The following is a 24,679-nucleotide window of genomic DNA, read 5'->3' as shown; positions in this document are numbered from 1 at the left end:
CATGACTTCCTGTTTATATTTTATCTCTTAAAATAGAATATCCTTTATCTAGTTTCTGTCTATTTTTTGACTGTTCATTACACCATTAAACCATTTACAAGATGTCACCTTAGACTTTGGAAATTGTTGCATTTTTAACCTTTTACTAACTAATCCAAAAAAATTGCATTATGCAATAATGTTTATCATTTGTGGAGACCCTAAGATACATAAAATATGTTAACTTATTCCAAGAACACACTGAGTAACACAGACTGATAACATCTAAAGGGCCATTCACGCTTTGTCCACTTTTGTCAAGTAATATAATTTTCCCAGGTTCATGAAGATCCGCAAGGACTCGGTGCAGATCTCTGTCTGCAGACCGAAGGTTTGTGTCCGCACAGGCGGTTCACACAGGGAAAGTCACAATGTTTGGAAAACTTTGGAATATAGAGACAGAAGGTAGACCCGCAATTTGAAGTATGAAATTTGTATCCCCTCTCCGTGTCCGCATATGTACAAGGGAATGTACAAAGCACGTCTAGCCCTTAAAAGTGCGAACGCTCATAGCTGAGCTTCTTTGTGATCCTAATGAGTCTCTATCCTGGTGTGCATCTCTGTGAATGTAGGCAGAGAATCTGCTTTGTGCATAAAAAGCAGGAGGTTTCTTAAAATAGATCTGTATATATGATGACACAGGGACATCTATCTTTAACCACAGGCTCTTACGCTCTGATGTTCCTCGTGGAATTTAGCGAGGAAACGTCAGCAGGCATTGGCATTCAGAGTGGAAAAAAAGTGTCTTGAGAAATATGGGACAGATATAATTTGACCCACTGCCTCTGGGTCAAATGAAAATAAAGTTCACATTGACAGTAGCACACAGAAGGAGTACAGAGCATAGAGTCAAACAGAAATGGCAAAATTATGCTAACACATAAATACATTTTGTTAAAGCACTGAAGGCATTTTATTCAAAACTATTTTTGCCTAATTCATATTTATCTCAGAGTTTATGATGGAGTAATACAGGAACAATAACCTCGAGTCTTATCTCAGCACTGCAAAAGTAAATAAAATCAAAAGGCTGAAACTATTGCTTATTTAATTCTTAATTGATCAATTACATGTTTGGCCTTCAGTATATTATTTCTGAAAATAGTGACATTCACAATGAGGTCTTCATATTTCTTGTTTCGTCTCACCAACAATAAACACTGAAAGATGAAAATTCTCACAATTATAGAACAAATAAATGCTGGCATTTTTTGCTAGAAAAAAAAATCAACTACACAATAACTCTAGTACTTTCTTCAGCTCAAAAGAAAACAAGAAGATAAAGTGCGTCATTGAGAGTATGGAGGAATTGGAGTCAAAAGCAGACCAACTCATGTTCTTTCTGAACGTATCTGTTACCTACACTTTCATATAAACCACCAACCAGACCTATTCCCAACATTTGAGCTATAAACCCTCTGGTTAACAGAGGCCCAAACCCATACAAAATAGTCAACAAGTAAAGAATAGGCCTGAAAACCCAAGGACGGTGGAAGCATAGAAATCAGTTGGCAGCGTATCAACATGGGAACCAAAGCATTTTCAAGCCACCCTTCTCAGAATGCCACAGAGCTTTCTTTGAAGCAAAGAAAGACTTGATTTTCCAGGAACTGGCAAACTGGAGGCTGATAGTCATTGCCATGGTAATGGTGATGGGTCAAGGTCAGAGGTGAGAAGCATGCAAAGCATGTCTGAGCATTAAAGTATTAGTAATCAGAATCGAAATAACAGTGAAAAACCAAAGTACACAGACTACTGCAGGTGCACAAAGACCTTTCTCCAACCAAATTATTGACAGTCAGCAGGGGAACTGTATGTTAGGAATGCTGAGCAACAAAACAAGTTTGTCATGTTAACGAATCCCTTCCCACCATTCCCTGTCTTCCAGATCTCTCAGTTCTGACTGGACTCCTTGTTAGTTGCCACTTATACACTGTCTGTGTATTCGGACTAAACTAAATGAACCCCATGATCCCCTTTATGTTTAAATCCTGTAGTCCAAGAGTTTTAAACTTCCCATCATTGTCATTCCCATTAAACATCCCATTATAACCAACATGATAAATCACGACAGAGCAGTGATTATGGCTACCAGAGCAGTATTTCAATTTCAACATGCAAAGTTAACGTTTGAAAGATTTGCCGGTTTCCTTCGCATCATCCATTAGCGCTAGAGAAACATTTAATGGAACAGAGGGGCTTGCCAGCTTCCGTTCACATTGTACTACAAGTTACACAAACTGCATTTCCATTAAACAACTGACATTTGAAATGTCATCAAAAAATAAAAGTTTCTGAATGTCAAAAGCAGCATTAGGAAGAACAACATTTAGTACTTGGCAGGTGGATATTGATCTCTATCACATCACCTTGTCGCCACTCTCCTGTTTCAAACCTGGACAAACAAAGACATGAACTTCACAGGTATCAGAAATAGCTAAGTAGCCCTTCCAACATTCATACAACACCCAGACAAAAAGACATTTGAGCCTTTGAAAGTTTTAAGCGAGCAAAAACATCAAAATTTGAGGAAAAAAACTTGAAAACTAAAGCCCCTTTGAGAAATGCACTCCTTTAAATTAATCTGATGGCATCTGAGCATGTCAACCGTGTCTGAATGAACACAGTAGTCACTTTTCTGTAAAAGTTGTGCTGGCCATCTTACTAGGTCGGGCCCACTGACTGTATATAAATATGGGCGACATGTCCAGTGTTTCAGTTATATTAACTTTGCAGCGGTGGGCCACCACTGCAAAATCATTTACCTGCAACCTATTAACCCCTCCAACACACAGCCAATATTCAAATATTGGCCAATTATTGCCACTGAATATCCCAAACCCAGCAATTGCTATTCGGGAGAGCCAAAGGTTTTGAAATTACATAAAACTTAAAAAACCTTGGAAAAAAATCAACTGGACTTGCATTTTGATGTATTTGCTCGCTTAAAACTCTCAAAGGCTCAAATGTCTTTTTGTCTGGGTGTTGATTTTCTCTAAGGTTTTTTCAGTTTACTATGACCTGGATGACTGAGAATCTGCACAGACATACTGTACATAAAACGTATACAAGTGATAGGCTGTCATATCAAACTATAGTAGATCTGAATAGTCCTGACTGTCCTTAAGAAAAAAAATCATTTATTGATATCTATTTATTTCTGCTAGATTTCAGTAAATATATTCTAAAACTTGTTTTGCAGTCAAGTTTCACTGGCAGAAAAAAATCCAAGAGGAAACACTCGTGTCACCACGTACCTCCATTATGCAAAAGTGAAGCCAGGATATTGTTAATAAGGTGGCTGCTGTGTTGGCATTTTGCCAACAGAGACCATTGATCCAGGGCCAAGCACGCACAGACATAAAAAACAGCCAGGTGAGAAATCAAAACAAGATTAAGAAAAGATGACCAGAAAGAGCATTTGGACTGGACACTTGGAGACACAGGATACACAATACCTATTAGAAAAATCACTGAACACCTCACAGCAAGCTCGGTCTCTCAGTTCCTTCTCCCGAGGGAAGAAGGAACTTTACAATATGTATGAACTCTGATCTATCAGGCAAGTCACACACAAAACACAGTATATCTGAAAATACTCTACAGAATATGAGCCTCTCTGTTCGAGCTTAAGGAAAAGGCAGTGCGACATGACAGGAAAGAATTTTTACCAAAAACCCAGTGCAATTTCCTCAGCATCTCTGAAGAATAAACTAACTAACAGACCAGGAAACTCCAGAGCGTTTAAATACATGTTCAACAGTAAGTCTCTTTTGTGGTGTGAGAAAAAGGTTTGTTGCACAATAAGAAGGAATGATGTTTACACAAAGATTTGAACAAGAATGGATTAAAAACACATTTAGCAATGTGTACTCCAGTATTTTATGATATCATCATTGCTAACTCCAACAGTGTTAGTCATCTGTACAACTGTGAAAAATGACTACAAATTAAGAATGTAATCTAAATAATTTGTTTAGTCATTCATATAATATAGAGAAGGCTTTGTCTTCTTCAAAATAAGATAATTGTTTCAAATGATTACTTTGACTAAGTCTGTCATTTGGGTCGCATTAATAGTGAATCTTTACCAAATCTCCCATTTTCATTAGTCTTTGTGTCACGCACAGGAGCTACTGATGTAGTGAATAAAACCTAGAGTTTTTTAGCAGACCCAGAACAAAACCCTATTAAGGCTGTTGCTTAATATAATTATTCTAAACTTCACCACTTCACTTCCCCTTTCTCAAAACAGACTGTCCACAAACACAATTCTTGTGTGTGTGGGGTTTGCACCGCAAATACTGCATGAACAACAAAGCCTTTCAGTAGGAGAAAAGTGTTCTGACATACCAATATGTTGTCTTTGTAGCTGCTAAATTTGTTATTAAAACCATAAAGTCATCTGCCTGCTACCTTAGAATTTCCACTGAATAAGCGTTTAAGGAAATGTTTAGGCTAGGCTTCTTCTACATCAGCTGAGTGTGTGTTCGCTGTGGTTTATGCCTTCTGTTATACAGTCTGTTGTTTGTTCATGTTGGGCTTGGAGGAAAAATAAAATTAATTTAATCAACTACTTGGTAAAGTAGCCAACAGATTAATCAACAGAAAAAGTCATTAGTGGAGTGGAAGTCCAAAAAAATAGTTTGCATTAGACACTCCTATTTCAAGTGAAGCTTATAAAAGGTCATCCTACAAAGAAAGAAGCTGGTTGAACACACTGAGCTTTATTCCTGTTTGATACAGTATGTGACTTTGTAGTTTCTTCCAACACATAATAAATTCTTTGTGAGCCCAAAATAACCAGAAAGAACAGTGCACTGGATATGTTGACCAACTGCATTTCCAGCTATCCAAACACACCAATGTACTAGGTTAGAAGCACACCACACATGTACTGTGTTTGAAGTGATTTTCTATTTTGGCACCACCCCCCGGTTTCTACCAATTACTTCTTCTCAGTTGTCTACTTTAAAACCTCATAAATTCCTTTCTTTGATTTCTATTTCTTCTTTCTTTTACTTTCCACATCTTCACTCAGAGCAGAAAAGCCACACAGTGAAGAAAGAGAGAAAAGAAAACAAACATAGCGCGCTCTGGACTGGTTCCCACTTCCCTGACCAGCTGCTTACGTCACCCATCTGCAAACATGCTTATTTGATCAGAAAAAAAAAGATGAGAGCAGCATACACACTAAGCAAAGGAAAACCAACATCATTAATGTAACAGTATTTAACACCATATTTTATAAAATAAATAAAATGAACAAATAGTATGATAGTAAACAAAGCCAGGGATTTTACATGTTTCAACAACTGCAAAAAATAAAGAATTTAAAATCAAATCACTCTGTTTTCTAATGTTTTTACACTTTGACTTCCCTGCACAATGCACTGGTAACAAGCACTATGGGCCCCAGATGGCGTGCCAAGTGTGATCAACTTCACAGCAAGGGCAGAAACACACCAAGCCGACAGTGGCGATGAAGGCCTCCTGTTGCATCACCTCATGTCGCCTTTGTCAGGGCCAAAAAGTGGCACTTTAACACATCGCACAACAAGTAAAGGCCAACTAGCACCTACGTTCTACACCTGCAAGAGATCAAATAACTCTCCATACCAGCAGGTGGTGGTATCTGTATGTGCCATTCAAAAAGGAAAGCAGGAAGACTGATGACTGTGGATATACAAAATATAAACAAAGCAGCTCCCACACACCACATAGTCTTCTAATCAAAAATATGTCTGATAAGTTGCAAATGGCATTGGCGTTGTCAGCCATTGGTTTTTTGGTTGTGGAAGAACAAAGGAAGTCGGAGGCAAAAAACAAGAGTAAAATCATGGTTACTACAGCAACGGGTTTAAGGGGCTTTCCTGAACCTTTCTCTTCTCATGCACTGATTCGCTAAGCTGAATAGCCAATTAAAGTGATCTCTTTCACTGACTAGGTCCACTGCCAATTCAACATGCTAACAAGGTCTGACTAGTGCCAACAGTGCAGGACACATCGCAAAGCGAGGGCGACAGACCCTCACCAATGGCCAACCATTGGCTTGGTGTGTCACAGGCCTAACAGCAAAAGGAGGGCCCCCTATAAGTACCTCTTGAGTGAAGCGCCTCAGTCCAGTTTTGCCTCCCACTGACGTCAAAGCCCTAGTAAGGCCAGATCAGCCCAGCAACAATGCCTCTCTTCCCCCTTTCTTCTGAAGAAAACACTCTGTTTCTTTCAAAATATCTGCACTGCTGATTCTTGGCCAGCGTGTGTGAGTGTGTGGACTTGGGTGTGTGTCTGTGAGCAGCAGCATGTAACTGTGTGTGGTGACATCACTAGGGGTACAGAAGGGAAGAAAGTTGGAAGGATAAAATGTTTGGAGTTAGGCGAAGACAGGCCAGAGTAAATTACCCAGAAAACATTCCTGCCTTGGAGAAAGGTTACATTCTGGCTTGGCTCAGTTTTAGTAGACTCTCATTTCTTCTTTCATTCCTCAGTCAGTCTAATACAGGCACTACTGTACATGCATTGTTTTAAAGCTGCTAACCTCTCCCTGACCGTTAAGGACGAAGTTAGAGTCAAAACAAACTCAAGCAGTATCTCCTCCTCTTCTCCCTCCACTCCTCTTTGCCCCTGCTGCCCTGTCTCTGAAACTAGGTCATATGTTGTCACGACAGCCAGAGACACTTGTATCATTCAGGTAGCGCAGCACTAATAACCGGCTCCAGAACTAATGTATACGGAACATAGAGCCCCCAGAGCCTGTGGTTTTCAGTGACACTGCAGCAACACAATATCAAATAAAGAGGTTTACATTTTAGCAATATGCATACATATGTCTAGCGTTGTGTGTAGCAGATGTATATGCAGTAACACAAGCAAATTATACAGAGGAATGTTTTTCCCCAGTAATACTGATACAGTACTAATGTTCTGGCCAATATCACATACTTGACACACATAACCGTGAGTTGTATGTGAAATGAGAAATTTCACATTACGCTTTGATAGCTGAACAATGTCCCCACCTTCCTAGTTGTGTTGATGGTGTAAATTTGAACTTTTTCTCACAAAAATGCTACATGGGTTACATTGTAATGTTCAACATAAAGTGAACCAAAACCGTAATTTGCACAATTACTTCGTTTGCTAAGCCAGAAAAATGCTGGTTTCCACTAATTAGACAACAAAACACTAACATTGTAGTCAGTTGGAATGACTCCAAATTACAACCACAATATTTCAATACAAAGGTACAAAATTGCAAAGCTAACATTAGCCTGTTAATGATGCCATCATATACATGTTAGCCAGCTACAGTACTTACTCATCTAGCAGGAAAAAGACACATTGGATGTTTTTAATGCTCACCATTACAGACATGCCAAACTGACCTTGTTAACCCTGGTTTTGCCTCACTCTTTGTCCCACTCTTTCTGTGCTACAGAACACACCCTCTTGGGTCTAACTGGTAATGCACACTGGAAGCAGGACGTAACCCTTGGTGAAGTGTGATTCGATTCAATTCACACTAAAAGCAAGACATGAGTGTTCTGTGTGTTAATGTCATTAGAACAGCTGTCCGTTACCAGGACAGCGCTGGGACAAGGTATATTCCAGGCCGACCAACAAGACAAGTATACTGGACAAAAAGAGTTTTCATGTAAAATCATCAGGAAAAAAATAACGTTTTTATGTAGCCTATGGATTTCGATTTTATTGATTTCCTGTTACAGAGGGAGAAAGTGAAACCCAGGCAGCCTGATCAGTTGTAACAGATATCAGTAGAAACAGAAGACAACGGGATGTGTGTGATTTAAACAGCTGATAGTGAAGATCACACTTCACTAAACACAGCAGAGGGAGAAAAATAAACATTCTACAGAGGTTCTACAGGAGATGTGTCTCACGAATCCAGTGTGGATTGACTCATTTGATGAAACGGAATTCTCTCTGCAGCATGAGATGGGTATGAGATACGCATAGAAAACACTTCCAAAAACAACATTATCTATCTAAAGTTTGCTAACATTTGCAACTGGTCTTACCAGATATTGTAAGGCTATCACAGTGAAACCTCTGAACATACTAAACTGGCTTCAAGAATATGTTAGTTGTTCTTTATCATTAAATATATTTGCTTTGCAAAGTTCTGCAATGATGAAGGGGCAGTTTTACTGGATATAGTCTCTTATTTTTAGACAGACTCCTTTAACCAATGAATGAAGGGAATGTTCTCATGTGATCTGTAGTGACGCATTTTGGTTCAATTGGATTTTGCTCTGTATGAAAAGAAACCAAAGCAAGGGGAAAATGGCCAAAGTTCACAAACTGTTTTGCTCATTTGGATTACTGCAAACGAACGACAGGTGTGAAAAGGCCCCTTAGCAAAACAACATTCAAGGAAGGCCTAATAGTTTTTGTCAGTGCTTTTCTCTCCATGTGTATTTCCGCCATTGTTATTGCCTGTCAGTTATTCCACATCAGGTCTGCTGTGTCTTGCTTGTTAATGAGCCTTTTCGAATTCCTTTTCAAAAACATAAAATCTTTCTTCCTGTGTCACTGCTACAGAAAAAAAAAATTCATAAGCAGCATAGCCTGTTTGCAGATCTTTTTATAGTCGTAGCTGAGGAAAGATCACAGATGCTGATGATGATCATTGATCCAGGCAGAGTGGAACAAACTTGCACAACATACCACTATATGACCAACAACCAACATCGAGTTATGGAAACAACTTGTTTTAGTCTGATCTCTCACTCTTGTTTTTGTCTTTCTTTCTTATGGAAAGCATGTGCACACACACGCCTACACAAACACACACAAAAAGTCTATGCAATTCAGAGGTCTAAACGAGGGGAAAGGCTAATTATTGGCAGGGAGAGGATGCATATTATGTGTCAGTATATGCGGATACCGTACAGATATAGACAGCACCCCCACAAGGGGTTGTGGGCTTAAAAAAAAGGGTCATCAACAGGAGAGAAAGATGTGGGATGGATGAAAGTGATTCATACATACACAAATACATGCAAGCATGCACACCAAGAAAAGAAAAGTGTGGGATGTGATCAGCAGTGTGTTATCACCAAACCAACAGTACACTTTATGTCAGAAAGCAGCAAGTGCGAAAATCGATATTGGGTGAATCATGTTAGTGACTTCGTGGACCCTGCAGGAGCTGCGGGAAACAGCTCAGAACTACAATCACAAAAATTTCAATCGCTCAACACGGGAGTTAGTTGTGCAAAAATAGAGAGGTGCTATGACTTGTACTATGAAATGAGACCCCTTCAGATTCTGCTTCAGTATTAGGTTTTTTCAGATTATGGTGCCCCCCCCCCCTTTCATTTGCTGCGTTTAGTTTGACTGACTGTCTGATTAGCGTTTAAAGAAAATAAAGACTTATATGTAGGTGTTTAGAGTGTACAGTATGCTGGTTTGTGTGTCTAAGCACCTAATATGTTTCAGACCCAACACAGCTCTCCTCTTGTGAAAAACTGTGCCCTCCAGCACAAATGTTTCCTTAGTAATGACAGTGGTTGCTCTACAGTAGCTGAATCACAGGTGCTAGAAATAACCTTAAATAAACAAGGGCCATAAAATAAACAGGAAAGAAAAAAAAGAACTTAGTATTTGTATCTGATTTCAGGAATTTTAAGGGGCCAGAAGGGGCAGCTGGACATTAGCTGGAGCTGAATAGAGTGATTGTTAAGACCTCTTTAGGTCTATTTAAAGAGCTGGCACATCTGGCCCCTGTTTGCCTTTCCAGGGCTATAAAACCTGGAAAGTGAGAGGAAGGTGAACCATGATGGAAGAGAGGGGAGACAGTCTTTACATGATGCACAGTGAGATTGTTTGCACCACAGGCTTCAAATGAACAGAATGGGATTTGCACATACAAATCAACTGTCAAGTGTTTGGTTTTGTTTTTCCTTTTCACTGGCCAATATAGGCTACACCTAAAATGTCCACCAAGAACCTTTACTTGTTTGTTTGTTTTTCATTATATTAAAAAGGGGTGTATTTCAGTTGATTTGACAGTTTTGATTGGTGAGCGATCCAATGCGGTCATTCCACCTCTGGTTGCTACTATGCAGAATCTGGCTGCAAAAAAAACAAAAAGATGACAGCTGCAATATTCACAATATTTTGGCTTCACTTTTGCATAGTGGAGGGAAGTGGTGACACCATGTCCATCATACATATGCAATTAATGGTTGGGACACTGAAGTTTCTTGTTGCCTTATATCATATGTTGCAATGCCTGCTCTGACATTAGGATCAGAATCAGAATCAGCTTTATTGGACAGGTGTGTTGGACACACGAGGAATTTAACTCTGGTACATCGGCTCTCAATGTGCATGTACATATCCCCATGCAAGGGGCAAGTAAACCAACATAAGGCTAGTATAACAAAATAAGCAGTATTAATAAGCAACAAATTAAGCAGTATAAACAGGCAGTAAACGATGCAGACAGACAAAGGAATGCTCATTGTGAAATGAGATAAATTCAGATTCAGAATAAAAATAGAGTACTTGAAAACAGAGACCTGTACGGATCTGTATAATCTGTACAATATTGTAATGGTGAATTGTTAAAGCATTGGCATCAAACCTCAAATCCATGGCTTTGATAATTACAACCCAAATGCTCTGGAGAATTGCTCCAATAGTCTCTCTTCTGCTCTCCAGATGTCAAGAGTTAAACTTATCGGTGTTTTATCAAACTCAGTCAGGCTGCAATAATACAGGCTGCTGTAATATCAATGGCTAATATCAGTGACAATAACATTTACAAATAAAAAGCTAAATGAAAATGAATGGACACTCATGTTGAGAGATACTTGACTTTACTTTTATTGTGTGCCTTTTGATTTCAATCTCGCCCTTCTAATATGTAATAGAGATGATTATAATTATATTTTTAAGTCAAATCCCTTGCAATGGGGAGTCACTTTGGGTCAGCTAGCTACAACTGTCATGACTAATACTTGTTACATATAGGCAGGTGAGCTTAACATTCCAAAACATCACATCCGTCCTAAACTGGAGGAGCTCTTGTTTGATGTCTAATCTAAAACCAGGAAATCTGAATTTAACTAAGGATAATCACCTTTTTATTGGCCAAGTATGTTACACACAAGGAATTTGTTTCCAGTACAGAACCAATGGCAGCCATCTGCGGGCGCCACCTCAACCAATGGCTCTAACCATCGGGGGCAACGGGGAGGTGTCTTGCCCAAGGACACCTCGACACGTGGACGGCCAACTAGTTTCCTAATTTTGATACTTGTTTAAAAAAAAAAAAAAAAAGTACCACCACCATCACTAACACACAAAATATGTCAGAACAAGATTTCTTAAAGCATCACCCTCCTTAGGAACAGTTTCAAAGAAGAAACAGAAACCAAAACAAAGTCAAACAAAGTCAAAATTCCAAGTCAAATAAGTGCAAAAAGGAACATAAATCAGAGGATATTTTTATTTTATCATGCTAAGAGTATTATTAACACTCAAAAATTTAAAAATGGTAAGTGAGAATTATGGAGGAAAGCACCAAATTCAGTTTTAAAAATGCTAACAGTCAAATTCTTTGTCTATTTTCTATAAAACTCTACTCAAACGTGCTTATTGTTGTTGATTACAAACACCTAATCCCATTAATAAATAAAGATATATCTCTCTTCTTCTCAAAACTTTTTTCCTCTCATCCCCTCTATGTCCATGTACAACCTACACACACACACACTTTGGCCAGTCAATACATCTTAACAGGCATTTTCGCTTCCTAACCCTCTAAATCTCACTACAAATCAGCCGTGGAACACATGATGCAAACTGAAAACTTCAACATGATGCAGCACACATGATGCAACTGCAACTGATAAAACCAACAATTAAAAAGGTTTTCAGTAAAATATATCATAAACTTACACCTCATGCAGGTGTATGTATGGCTGTATGTGTAGCGGCACCTACAGTACCTGTGCATGGGCCAGAGCCAGTACAGGCCTTGTACTTGGCACACCATGGCATGGCATGATCAAGTTTAACTGCATGGCACAATGACCTACAGTATGAATACATTTCAGAGTACATGATTATTTTAACATGTGCATAAACAAGCATAACAGGGAACTGTGACCCTGGGTTGTTTTTTTTGTTTTGTTTTTTTTTTTTTTACACTGACATATTTAAGTACAACGCTGGAATGTTTGGGTGCTCTACACCCTCAACTACATATTTGTAATATCCCTGAATGTCTCAGGTCAGTGGACCTTTTTCATGGTGATGTCAGCTAACATGGCGATTATAGGGTTAGGGTGTATCACTGTTTTGGGTTGAGTCCTGCACTAGGGCAAATGAATTTAAAAGCAAAGCTGCCATCCAACATTTCCCTGAGGCTGTAAAAAAAAAAAAAAAAACACCACCACCATCACTAACACACAAAATATGTCAGAACAAGATTTCTTAAAGCATCACCCTCCTTAGGAACAGTTTCAAAGAAGAAACAGAAACCAAAACAAAGTCAAACAAAGTCAAAATTCCAAGTCAAATAAGTGCAAAAAGGAACATAAATCAGAGGATATTTTTATTTTATCATGCTAAGAGTATTATTAACACTCAAAAATTTAAAAATGGTAAGTGAGAATTATGGAGGAAAGCACCAAATTCAGTTTTAAAAATGCTAACAGTCAAATTCTTTGTCTATTTTCTATAAAACTCTACTCAAACGTGCTTATTGTTGTTGATTACAAACACCTAATCCCATTAATAAATAAAGATATATCTCTCTTCTTCTCAAAACTTTTTTCCTCTCATCCCCTCTATGTCCATGTACAACCTACACACACACACACTTTGGCCAGTCAATACATCTTAACAGGCATTTTCGCTTCCTAACCCTCTAAATCTCACTACAAATCAGCCGTGGTCAGGGCTGACTCAGTAGAAAAGGACACTAAAATAAGGGGAAAAGTACACATACAAGCTACACACACACACACACACACACACACACACACACACACACACGCAAGTACCAGTAAGAGAGATAATCAACCCTCATTCTTATTTTTCAGTGGAAGGGTTGAGAATGTGACCTACACTGTGACGTTACAATTGCATGTGGGACAGACATTCCCTCTCTCTCTCACTCACACACACACCCTCTCTCTTACAGCTCCCCTGCCAGAACATCAACATTCGCTGAGAAGTCATTAAGATAAGAAGTGGAGTTTATTAGTTTCATTTCAGCAGGTATTCAGTGAGATCATGATCTCTGCGTTTCTTTTATCACAATTACTTTTTGTGGACCTATCAGAGGAAATACTGACCTTACATCTTTCCCAGGCCTGTGGAACCCACGGTCCATTGAAAACCTCGTATTTGCAATGCAGCATAATGGGAACCGAGACAAACCAGCTCATTTTCCAGCCGACTGCTCAGTTCTGAATCCTTACTAGAATTGCCATCATGGGAGTTATTTGGTATTTGTGCATCAGAAAAGATAACTGCATTCAAACTGCTACCTTAACTAGACAGGATGCATGGATAATCACACACCACACTAAATATCAAATTTGTCACTGTAATCATTAAAAGGTCATGTACTCTTACTTCAAATCAAATGGAAGCTCTTAACAGGAGTGGCAGCAGAACAGTGACTAAAAAGACAATTTACTGCAGCTTTTGTGATGGAATAAAAGCTTCCCAGTTTAATGAAGCAAAAAATACCTCTAATTTACATAAACATCAAGGGCTTCTGGGGTCAGAATATGAGTTTTCTTAGCTGAAATAATTCTTATTAAAATACCTTTAAACCTTGAATGCTGCTGCTGCTGCTGCTAAGAGACTGATACCCAGTGAGGCCTTGTATCTTGGGAGCCAAACATGCAGTACCCTAACCATATGAAACTTTTCATGGACACAGCTAGAAACGGCTGTAGCATTTTATTAGAAGATTATGTTTAAAACATGTTTTTGAATAGAGCATTTTCAGTCATCCTAGCAGTACAGCTCCAGCGACAGCAAGGTCACTGTCTGTCCACTGCTTTGGTCCACATCTCAACTGCTGTATTGGATCATCATGACAGTCATGTCCCGAATGGCAACCTTTGGGCTTCGGGAGGGTGGGGGGGTTTTGAGTTGAACACTTGGCATCTCCATTCTCAGCTGAGATTGGGCTGCAACTAAAAGTAGGCCTACCTCTTTTCCTATCTGGCAGTACTTTGGGTTAAAAGACAAACCATAAAGCTAATTAAAGTTCTGATATAATATGTAAAAGATGACAGACGATGGAGTTTCATAACCATTCGTGTGTACATCATCCTGCAGAATGTGCCATTTCAATAACAGATGTGCGATTAGCTGATGGTTTTACCAGTGAAAGACATGTCACTCTGTTAGAGCTGAACCAGTGAGAAGCAGTCGATTCACGCTGACTATTCAGTGTTGTTACAGAGCGATGCCTCTTTGCCTTATAAATGATCTTCATCTAAAAGCAGACAGCAGTGTTGTCAGTTTGTCCACTGGCTGCAGCGAGGGTACAAATCTGACAGCAGCGAGTTTCAATTTGTCCTGTCATCAATTTAAGTCACAGAGTTAACGTTAGTTAGCAACAGCTGGTATGACCCTGCTGCCTGCCAAAACAGCGACAATGAGCAGAAGCTATGCAGCGGCAGGGGCTTGGGGGCGGCACCATTCTGGATGATCCTGCTATCTCAAATAATTGAATACTAAAATTGAAAAGTGATTAACTACCCAACGACTGAATACCCGAACAGTTGAATATTTGAATCCGGCCCTACAGTCATGATGAATCACAGGGTGAATCACATAGCAGGTCACGTTTTCACTTACCCTGTGAACTGTCTCAATATCAACTGAGTAGATTGGCAAAAGATTTTGTACAGACCTTAATGGTTCCAAAACAATGAACCCTTATGACTTTGCACTACCACGAGGCCGACAAAGGTGGCTTTCAGTAGGGCTGAAAGTAATCATTATTTCAATTCACCAACCAGTTATCTTAACAATACATCAATGAATCTCTTGGTCTATAACATGTCAGAAAATAGAGAGATCAAAGTGAATAAAAGGTTCCCAGTATTTCTTTCCATCAATTAATTGCTTAATCACCTTATTGGTACAGCTCTACTTTTTAGTCAAATGTCTCTGTTGCAGGGCTGCAGACCTGTAGCAACTATGCAATATTATATTTTTTTGAAGCACAAAGGGGAAACATCTTGCTGCATTGGGGTACCATAATGCTTTATACTGCTGAATGAAGTGGTGTCAGAAAAGAAACTAATATCCTCAGGAGCATTTCTGCTGTGTTTGTTAGCATGTGCTACATTTCCTCAGTAGTTCAATTACAAGCTTAATAAGAAACAGACACCTGAAATCAAACTCTTGTAAGCAAATTGTCAGTGACATTCAATAATCAGCAAGCAACTGGTTAGTTATTTTGTTTACCTGGAGTATCAGCACAGTCCGTTTACACTGTCATTAACGTGTCTAACATGAAACAAAGAATTTGCACTACAAGGAAGTGACTGGTGCTAAATCCCAGACCTGGGGGAAGGTAAGGCTCCATCATCTGCCTCATTATTTGACATTTATCCCAGGGATGGTCTTGCACTATAATCACTATAATCCACTCTGCTATGGGGGTAATGGTAGCAATGCATGGTGCAGGGTTACCATGGAAACGAGAGATGATAATGAAATGTGTCAGCATATAACTATCTATAGCCTGTCTAATTTGTGTGTTTCTGTGTGCGTGTGTGTGTGTGGGCTGAGCTGATAGTTCTTCCAAAGATGCGTTGCACCTGTGTGTGGGCGAGAGGCACAGCAGAACAGCATGATGACCAGTGTGTGCGAGTGTATTCTTATCCTGGGTGTAAAAGCATCCTCAGTAACACACAGCGGAAACAAACCTTTCAAAACTTTCTAGCAGCAAGTACATAACAGATGCAATCATGAATCACAATCACTTTTATATGAACACATGGGCACTGATGCACCCAAAGGACTTGGATACAGTTCAGTACAGTGGATGTTGGGGGCGACTGTGATTCGGTGGGTAGAGTAGTCGTCTCCCGGTCGGAGGTTCGAATCTTGGTGCCTGCAGTCCACATGTCCCAAGTGTCTTTGGGCAAGACACTGAACCCCCAAGTTGCCCCCGATGGTTAGAGCCATCGGCTGAGTTGGTGCCGGCTGCCTCGGTTCTGTACCGGAAACAAATTCCTTGTGTGTAACATATTTGGCCAATAAAAAAGGTGATTATCCTCCTTCATAGCTTGAGTATTTGAACAGTTACACGTTTTTGCTCTTCAGGCTCTATGCTGCAGCAAATTCAATTTGGAATAACATAATGAATATCATTTTCAATTACCAAGTCTCTGCTTTGATTTGAATAGATTTACTTTATATACCGTACAAAGAACTGTGTGGAAGATAAAGCCCTGTTAAAACACAGTGCTCAAAGTTCAGGGGTTCAATACCAACTGGACAGACGCACATGAAGTCAAACAATATGACCATATACAGGCGGAACGCAGCTCAGTCGGGCTGAGATCAGGTGAATGACCTGGTCAGTCAAGGATATTCTACAGCTTCACCCTGAAAAGCACTTTGGTTACTTTGGCTTTATGTTTAGGATCATTTGCAGTGAAATCAACAATTTTTCATCCATTTCCAGTGAAATCAGTAAAATCGAAGTGCGCTGGTCTCACTGGCAGCCATACATGCCCAATCTTTTCATTTTCCATCAGTCTGACAGAGGTTGATTTTTGTTTCATTAGTTCATAGAACCTTGAAATTTGGACACAATATATTAAAAGAGCTACAGTTCCTTCAATATTGATGTAAATCCACAAATTATAGCTGAGACTTGGCACTTTAATGTAGTATCCATTATTTTATTTTAAATTGAATGTGCTGAAGCACAAAGCCTGAAGAGCAAAAATGTGCAACCATCCAAATACCTGTACTTACAGTCTAGACTACTTTAAAGCTGCTGAAATGGCATCAACTTCACTGCATCGGCAAACAAGCATAGTCTCGCTGACACACAAAAATCACTAGCTGCGTTAAACCATAGATGACTTCTTTATCAACTCTTCCCATCTTCTACATATTTCATGTCAATTTTCAAGCTTCTTGCCACCTCTGTCTACTTTTTTCTCAACTTCTTTCACTTTGAAAGTATTTTACAGCATTGCAGTAAAGTACCTGCTGAAGCTACAATCACCATCTGTCTCCCTGCTAAGTCTTTCCCTCTCATCTCTTCACGGACTAATACAAAAAAATAGACACTGGAAAAGAAGGGAGAACATATTCTTGCCTCTGCCTCCTCTTCTGCTGCACTTACCATCTCTGAGTCTCCCTGTGTAATTAAAGCAGGGACCAGCAGCTATTATACATGTTGTAAAAGAAGATAAAAAATGTACACATATAGAAATACACCCTCACTCCACAAGTGAAACTAGGGTGAGACAGACCACCAGAACATTACATATGATCAGATGATAACTCACACTTGATAGCCTCCAGCGGTAAGAGCTAGTCTGAAATAAAGGCAAACAGTTAACAATATATCCAAAGAACCTAATTGGTGTCTGAGCACTCCAATACATGGTAGACGGCCGGCCGCTGATAACGTAGCCAAATAAACACAAGGCCACTTTAAAGCCATTTTCACGCTCAAGTGATTGTATTATCACTGCAGCATATGCTGAAGTAATGGTGATATTACAAGCCTGTAATATCTAGGGTTGAATACCATTTGGGTTTTTTCTAAAAAAAATAAATAAATAAATAAAAAAATCAAAAAAACAAACAAGCCTTAAACCAGACCATAAATTTCATAATTTCATTGAAGGCCAAGGCCATTTGGCCATTATCAAAGGGCACAAAGGCCGCTTGACTGGGAACTAAGGCCGACACAAATGACATGATATGTATGTGTACGTAGCTTATGTACACAGCCTGAGCAGTAAAGTTAGTGTATGATAGCATACAGTACATTTAATTTATTAATTTAAGCATAACATACATGTTATGCTTAAGTTAAAATGCAGATGCTTGTGGAACAGTTAAAGGAAACTATGCAGAGATAGTAACTGTGCACCTTTATTATGGATAGTAAATGTGTTATCTGTGCACATTTGGACTCAAAAGCAAACTAAGCTCTTGTTGCTCTCTGCTGATGTTGCCTAAGCTCATGGGTCATAAGAATCATGGATGTGTTAAGGAGAAAACAGAGAAAAGAACATCTAAATTCTCTTACCTACTCTAACTGGTGCAATAATAATAATATAATATAAAATCAGTGTTAAGGAGTGAATATCCTTAAAATATACAGCATATGATGCCAACTTAAACGAAGCACGGAGTTTTTATGAGGAGCGCTCCTGACTGAACAGCTTTATTAAGCACCGATCTCCATCCATAAACACACACCTACGTGAGTGACTGAACATGAACGATCATTTACAGAGATTGCTCCTCAGATCTGCATTACAAAAGTAAGCTCCACCAGACTGCAACAGTCAGTGGCTCAACTTCCAGTAGCCTGCCACATAGCTACTTTTTCTGAAAACATTTTAACAGATTTTTTTTTTTACCATTTGACGATGTTTTTAGTTGAATCCCTAACACCCACAACTAAAAACCCAATGCAGACCCCAACAAAATTAGACCAATAAAAAAGACATGTCAGTAGAAGTGTTTTCAGCGATGCCTAAGTGTATTAGGGTGGAGTTATGCACATTGTTGGGCTCCACAACCTCCTCTGCTACAGTAGAGCTGTTACTGGCCAACTGGAACAAAGCTATATTCACACTACAATGGTGTGAATCTATACTGTTGCTGTAGGGTGTTTGCAGCTGGGCACTGCTCCAACAGACAGTGAGTTTCCACTGGGGGAAAACCTCATAACATCCTGTATGATTGCATCTGTTATTTTTTCAGTATTATTATAAAATATGCTTATATCACTACATCATCATAACTCACCTACCTTTCTTAATTTCTGACATACTACTTCTCTGAAAGTACCAACACAGCCTTGCTGCCTCTGGAACTGATTAATCACTCCATGTCACTGTACATCTGGCAAAGAATAAACTTTCCCAGGTCATTCCCGTCAAATTTGTACAATCACAACTTGTGAAATCTGATTTTGAAAAAAAAGTGCACAAATCCATTTATGGAGTGCAAACATTTGAGCCACTGTGTCTGCAATGTTCAGTGCTATAAAGAAGCATCGTCTTACATAATTCCATTAACTCACTGTCATCCTCTAACCAGCCTCTCGGCCCTTTACCATATAAGAATACTGAAGACTAAATGTTAAGACTAATACTTCAGATCCCTCAGTCATGTTAATGTACAACAAACACTTAAATGAAATGTTAACAACAGTTTTATTCTAATCCCAACATGTCGTTTCAGCTACTCCTGAAATAAGCAAGTGATCCCACAGTAGCAACTTATAGGCATTTTCTGTAAAGATGTCCACGTTGAATGCAACAGGTGGGGCTTTGGTCCAAAGAATCCGCTGCTTTGTCTCTATTTTCAGCTACATGATACAGATATTACAGCCACCTTCAGACAGTGGCTACTTGTAAAAAAAAAAATTTAAAAAAATTCTCTTATCCCTCTTCTGATTTCTTGGTGCAGCAGGGAGAGATGGTGGAATAAATCTTTTTAATTCCCCCCCCCCACTTTGACACAAGGCAGTTTCGTACCAAAACTTGTGACAAAAAGAGTCTGCACTACAAAAAAAAGCAGTTTTCTTCACAACATAAAAACTTGGTAATGTGGATAGTGTGGTCATCAAGTAAGGAGATTTATAAAAAGTACGGCTGGGCCTCTGAATAATTAATGTTAGGAATAACACCATATCTGGTGTAATACTTATAAAGTTATATTGTATGCTGCATTTGATAAGTCACAACTAGTCAATGTTTTATCTGGGAGAAAACACAGAACACAGCACAATAATCAGGGAAAGCTCCCTGCAAAAGCGATCTGGTTGTCATTTCATGCTTAGTTGCTTTCCAATAAAAACAATATCAGGCTTTCAGTATGTTAAGAACCGGGGTTACACTTCATCAGCCCACCAAGGTCATCGTCAGCCTCGTTCGCAGCGTTGATTTTGTCAACTAAAATTTTGATCAGTATTTATTGACAACCTATGATTTAATAGCCGAATTGTAATGGAAATGTTAATTAAAATTAATTTACAACTAAAATTATGATGAAATCTTTGTTCAGTATACCATGATGGATAAAGAAGAGATGAAATCATTGGCTCTGTTGTGGCAGACAATCTTTCAACCAAATCCTTTCTGTGCCCATGTATCTTTCTCTTTGGATGAGGCAGGTCTCATAGAGCGGTTACGGTTAAATAATAAAAACAAGCCTACTTCAGCTCAAAGTCTGGGTGTGTACAAGAGAGGCAAACAGAATTTGTTTCACAAATAAGTCAAACAGTCCCTCCTCTGAGCGTAAGTCTCGACTTCATGACGACTTCATGTAGTGCTCGTATTATGAAACAGGCTTTCTGCTTATACAATACACACGCTGGCACACAAACACACAGAACACACACAGGCATCGAGGAAATGAGAACGGGCCTCATCCGTGGATAATGGTCCATCACAACCCATGATGATTTCCTCAAGAAGAGTAAATGGCAGTAAATAGGACGATGATTGAATCATTGCATTGTCATGTATACCAGATGGCAAAAAGGCCTTGCACCTGACCATGACACCAAAGAAACAAACTGTATCTAACAGGCTGCATTTCCTAAATGAAACTGAAGTGCATCGGTAGTGCCAAACCATAAAAACTGAGAATAATACTTTGAATGAAGGGGTAGCAGTGCTTGTGAAAAATAATATGGAGAGCAGTAAGATGTGATAGTAGGGAGATACTGGAGTTCAACTAAAAATCCAGAGGCAAAGACCCCATGTTGGCATAATTCAACATAATTCACCATAATCCCTGACCTCCCTGTGTGAACGTGGACAAGAGAGGAGAATGTTCCCTCAGGGATCAATAAAATCTCACTTTACACAACTTTAGGTCACATTTCCTTACATCACCCATTCTAAATGCAGGAACACCCAAGGACACAGTCTTCTTTAATTACCTTGCCTTAAAAAAAAGTTGGACAGAAGCATGTTCATCCTCACTGTTTTTTCAGCTCCTCCAGCCTGTGGCCACGTGAAATTAACTGCTAGCGTCATGGAAACATGCTCCAGGATTGAACGATGGCAACCGATCTTGTTAGAAAGCCCATATTAAAAGGGGGTTGTAACAAACCAGCCAACACAGATTTTTTTTTTTTCCATCCAAAGTGAATAAACTAACCAGGGGAAAGAGACACTATTGCCTACACTGAAGTAACCTCTGATCTTTGTGAAAATTTTACTTAGGATCAATAAAAAAAGTTTTCATCCACGTAATGTCTCAAGATACAAAACTGTCAGTAGTTATCAAGCTAGGGAACTACAACTATGTTTGTGCAGCATGACCACTTCTGTGTATTTCTATGACTGAAAGCACAATATACCACAGTACCAATCCTATTACAGTACTACATGGACACAATCCAACTTCTGTTGAGTGTTGACTGCACTTTTGTGCACCACCTGCATGTTTAGGCAAATGGTTGTGTGTTTTAACATCTCTACAACATCACCTGTGCATCTTACAACACAAGGCATGAGACCAAGGGATGCATTAGTAAAGTGATTGAGCTGAAAGTGGTCTTTTATTCTCTGCAATTAATTCTGGCTAGACAGAAACTTGCAGAGGTGGTTATGCCGGCATGAGCTGGCAAGTGATGTGTTACCCATCTATACCCATTCAAACGGCCAGCCCCACATCCTCTCATTTATAGTCATCTATCCTCAAACCATCCCATCCTTTCTCTCAACAGCACCTAAACAAGCAACTACTCTTTGCAAAAGTCATTACAGGATCTCACAAGTTAACATACCCCAACAGTATGTTTACCATTCATTCAAAAACTACACACACACACACACTCATAAATATCCAGTAGAAACAGAGGCGCTATCTTTAATTCTGGAGTGATGCCCAGAGAAAATGTTTCCCCAGCACAGGTCTCTGAGCAGATTATTGTCTTTCATGTACAGATGGTGATCTGTTATTGCCAAAACTAACACTTCCATTCAGCCACTGGGTACAACTGTCAATCAGCTATATCAAATAGACTCAAAACACGTGGATATTCAATTAAATGAGCTTTGAATGATTGTCTTTTTCACTGGACTTCGCTGAGGCACTAAAATAATGGATAATGGTTAAAGTTTTCTACAAGAACCACTTCACATTTGTCCTCCTGAACGTATCTAAGCTCCTGTGAAACCCTTGTTCAGTTGATACAGTCTGAGCCCATGTCTCCAGTGCTCTTTTAACCTGGCAAATTAAGCTATTAGAGTGTCAAATCTAAATTGTGGCAAACAGGTACTGAGGGTCAGGGTGATGTCAGAATTTTTCTAGTGAGCTTGAAAAGAGACATGTTGTCAGCCAAAGACAGGCAGGTGTAAGACAGAGCAGACAAAGACATAATTGTAGATAGAGAGAGAGAGAGACAAAGCAGTGAAAAATGGGTGCAGTGACTGATGACTGGTCACAGGTGAAGAACAGCACATAGCTATGAAAACACTGAGACTGGAAAATTATTATATCTTCGCCTAGTGGTTCTGGGTAGAGTTAGATCTAAATCTTTCTTGAGATGGAACTTAATAAATGAATACTCTGGCACAGAAGATAAGCTGTGACAGATCTCCTTTAGTGTTACAGACTCTATCCAGACCTCAGTTTCTTGATTTGACATGGAGTTATTCTGAGTCATTGTGACCCCACAGTATTGCACACTTCACATTACACTTAAGAGCAAATTATACTTAACACATCTGTGTCTCCACTAAGGTCTAGTAATGTAATTCTCAACATCCTCTCAGGATCTCATTGCAAGCCAAAATGTGTCCCCACATGGACTGTCCACCCAACAAAAAGCCCCGACTGCGCATGTACAGCAATGCTTGGAAAACGTCAGAGTGTATGGACAGAAGGCTGACCCTCGAATTGAAGTATTTTTAGGAGCATGTGAGGGTCCCTCGTCTATGTTTGCTTACACATGAGGGTAGGAGTAAAGTCTGATCAGCCCTTTAATGGAACTAAACATTTTCTTATGCGAGTATGGAATTTACAGTAAGACTTACCGGCCTTTAAAACAGTAGAAATGTTTTCAAGTGTTAAAAGTTATATAGACCTGGAAGATGCATAAAGTCTGTTTCCAAAAGTGGAAAATGAATATTTTTGTAATTTGTTTGAACAGACCTTCTAAAATCCAATCACTGCAGAGCTGTCATATGCCTCCATTTGTATCCAAGACCCTTCTTAATTTTTGGTTTTAACAGAGATAACTGATTATAAACAGAGGCCATAATTGAATTAAAAGGAATTGTTTCACATTTTAGCACTCTTGTTGTGAGTTAAGTGAGAAGATCAATACCAGCATGATCATATTTGTCCATTAAACACACAAACACACACACATCCAACCTTTACGCTAGTAAAAAAGTAAAATAAATGCTGAACTATTCCTTTAACGTAAATAACCTGCTGATTATTTCTGTGGAATCCATGAGTCACCAATAAGCTGTTTCACTCTTCACAGAGAGTAAAACTCATTATTTTTAACTCTTTGTTGGAAGTACGAATGACAAATGAGGAAAACAGAAAATGGAGAGAAGAAGGCAGTGGTAATATGTCAGGCACACACCCAGACCTGCGAGAGATGATTTAGAGGACAGAGAATCGAGGCTCACAGAACAACTCATACCCTCTGGTACTGTTAAATGATTTCTTCAGTGCGTATGGTGTTTGTTAAACTAGTATAAACACAGCTCGGATAGCCAGTGCAACATCTGCTGTACTGAGGCTGTGATGACACAACGCAGCCAAGCAGCAGACAGTAATCTCTTCCCAGAGACAGTACGCAGAGAGGCACGACCTTGCATGGCCCCTGGACTCCACATCCAAGTGAGCACACGCACGCACAGTGTTCTGGTGCATGATTCTGAGAAATGGCAAAAAATTTAAAAAATCCCCCAGAACTTCCAGTCTTGCCAAACTCCTCCTTCCATTCTTTCCATCCACTCTACCACCCTTTTCCGCCTCAAGTAGTTTAAACTTACTCACCATCCATCCATTCTACCATTCTTCTTTTAGTCAGTTAATCCCTCCAGCCAGCCGTCCTTCCTCTGCCCTTTGGACGGAAAGGAAACTGACTTTTTGGAGATGAGAGATGACATTCGGCTCAATGTGCGCATCCATGATAAGAACAACCAGAACAAACACCCCTCCTCCATGTTTCCTGATGGACCGTTGAGTCGACTTCTTTCTAAGTTAGGAGTGCCAACAAACCAATGACGCCCTGCTTCCTGGGATTCATCCAAACAGAGCTTTACTTCTGTCAAAAAAGAAAAAGAAAAAGAAAAAAGAAGCAAAGTGCAGGGCCGATCGGAATAGTAATGGAAGGACAGGCTTCTTCTTCTTCTTCTTTGGTAAAACCTATGACTAAGACTCT

The 24,679-nt window shown here is 39.3% G+C and overlaps 1 protein-coding gene across 3 annotated transcripts in view; it reads right to left on the bottom strand.

Annotated features, from left to right (window-relative positions):
• Window positions 1-24,679, bottom strand: part of LOC109972004 (phosphatidylinositol transfer protein cytoplasmic 1) — a 79,394-nt gene that overhangs the window by 49,191 nt on the left and 5,524 nt on the right. Inside the window, exon 1 of one of the 3 annotated variants that reach the window (XM_020620588.1) lies at window positions 24,292-24,369. The exons of the other annotated variants lie outside the window; for them this stretch is intronic. Coding sequence (XP_020476244.1) covers window positions 24,292-24,294 — 3 coding nt within the window. The 5' untranslated portion in view covers window positions 24,295-24,369. Of the gene's footprint in view, window positions 1-24,291; window positions 24,370-24,679 lie in introns of those variants that run through there. 3 annotated transcript variants of the gene reach the window in all.

Source organism: Monopterus albus, unplaced genomic scaffold, assembly GCF_001952655.1.
Source record: "Monopterus albus unplaced genomic scaffold, M_albus_1.0 scaffold242.1, whole genome shotgun sequence".
NCBI classification, from domain to species: domain Eukaryota; kingdom Metazoa; phylum Chordata; class Actinopteri; order Synbranchiformes; family Synbranchidae; genus Monopterus; species Monopterus albus.
The sequence above is the reverse complement of the archived record's forward strand: the minus strand, read 5'-3'. Positions and strand labels throughout refer to the sequence as shown.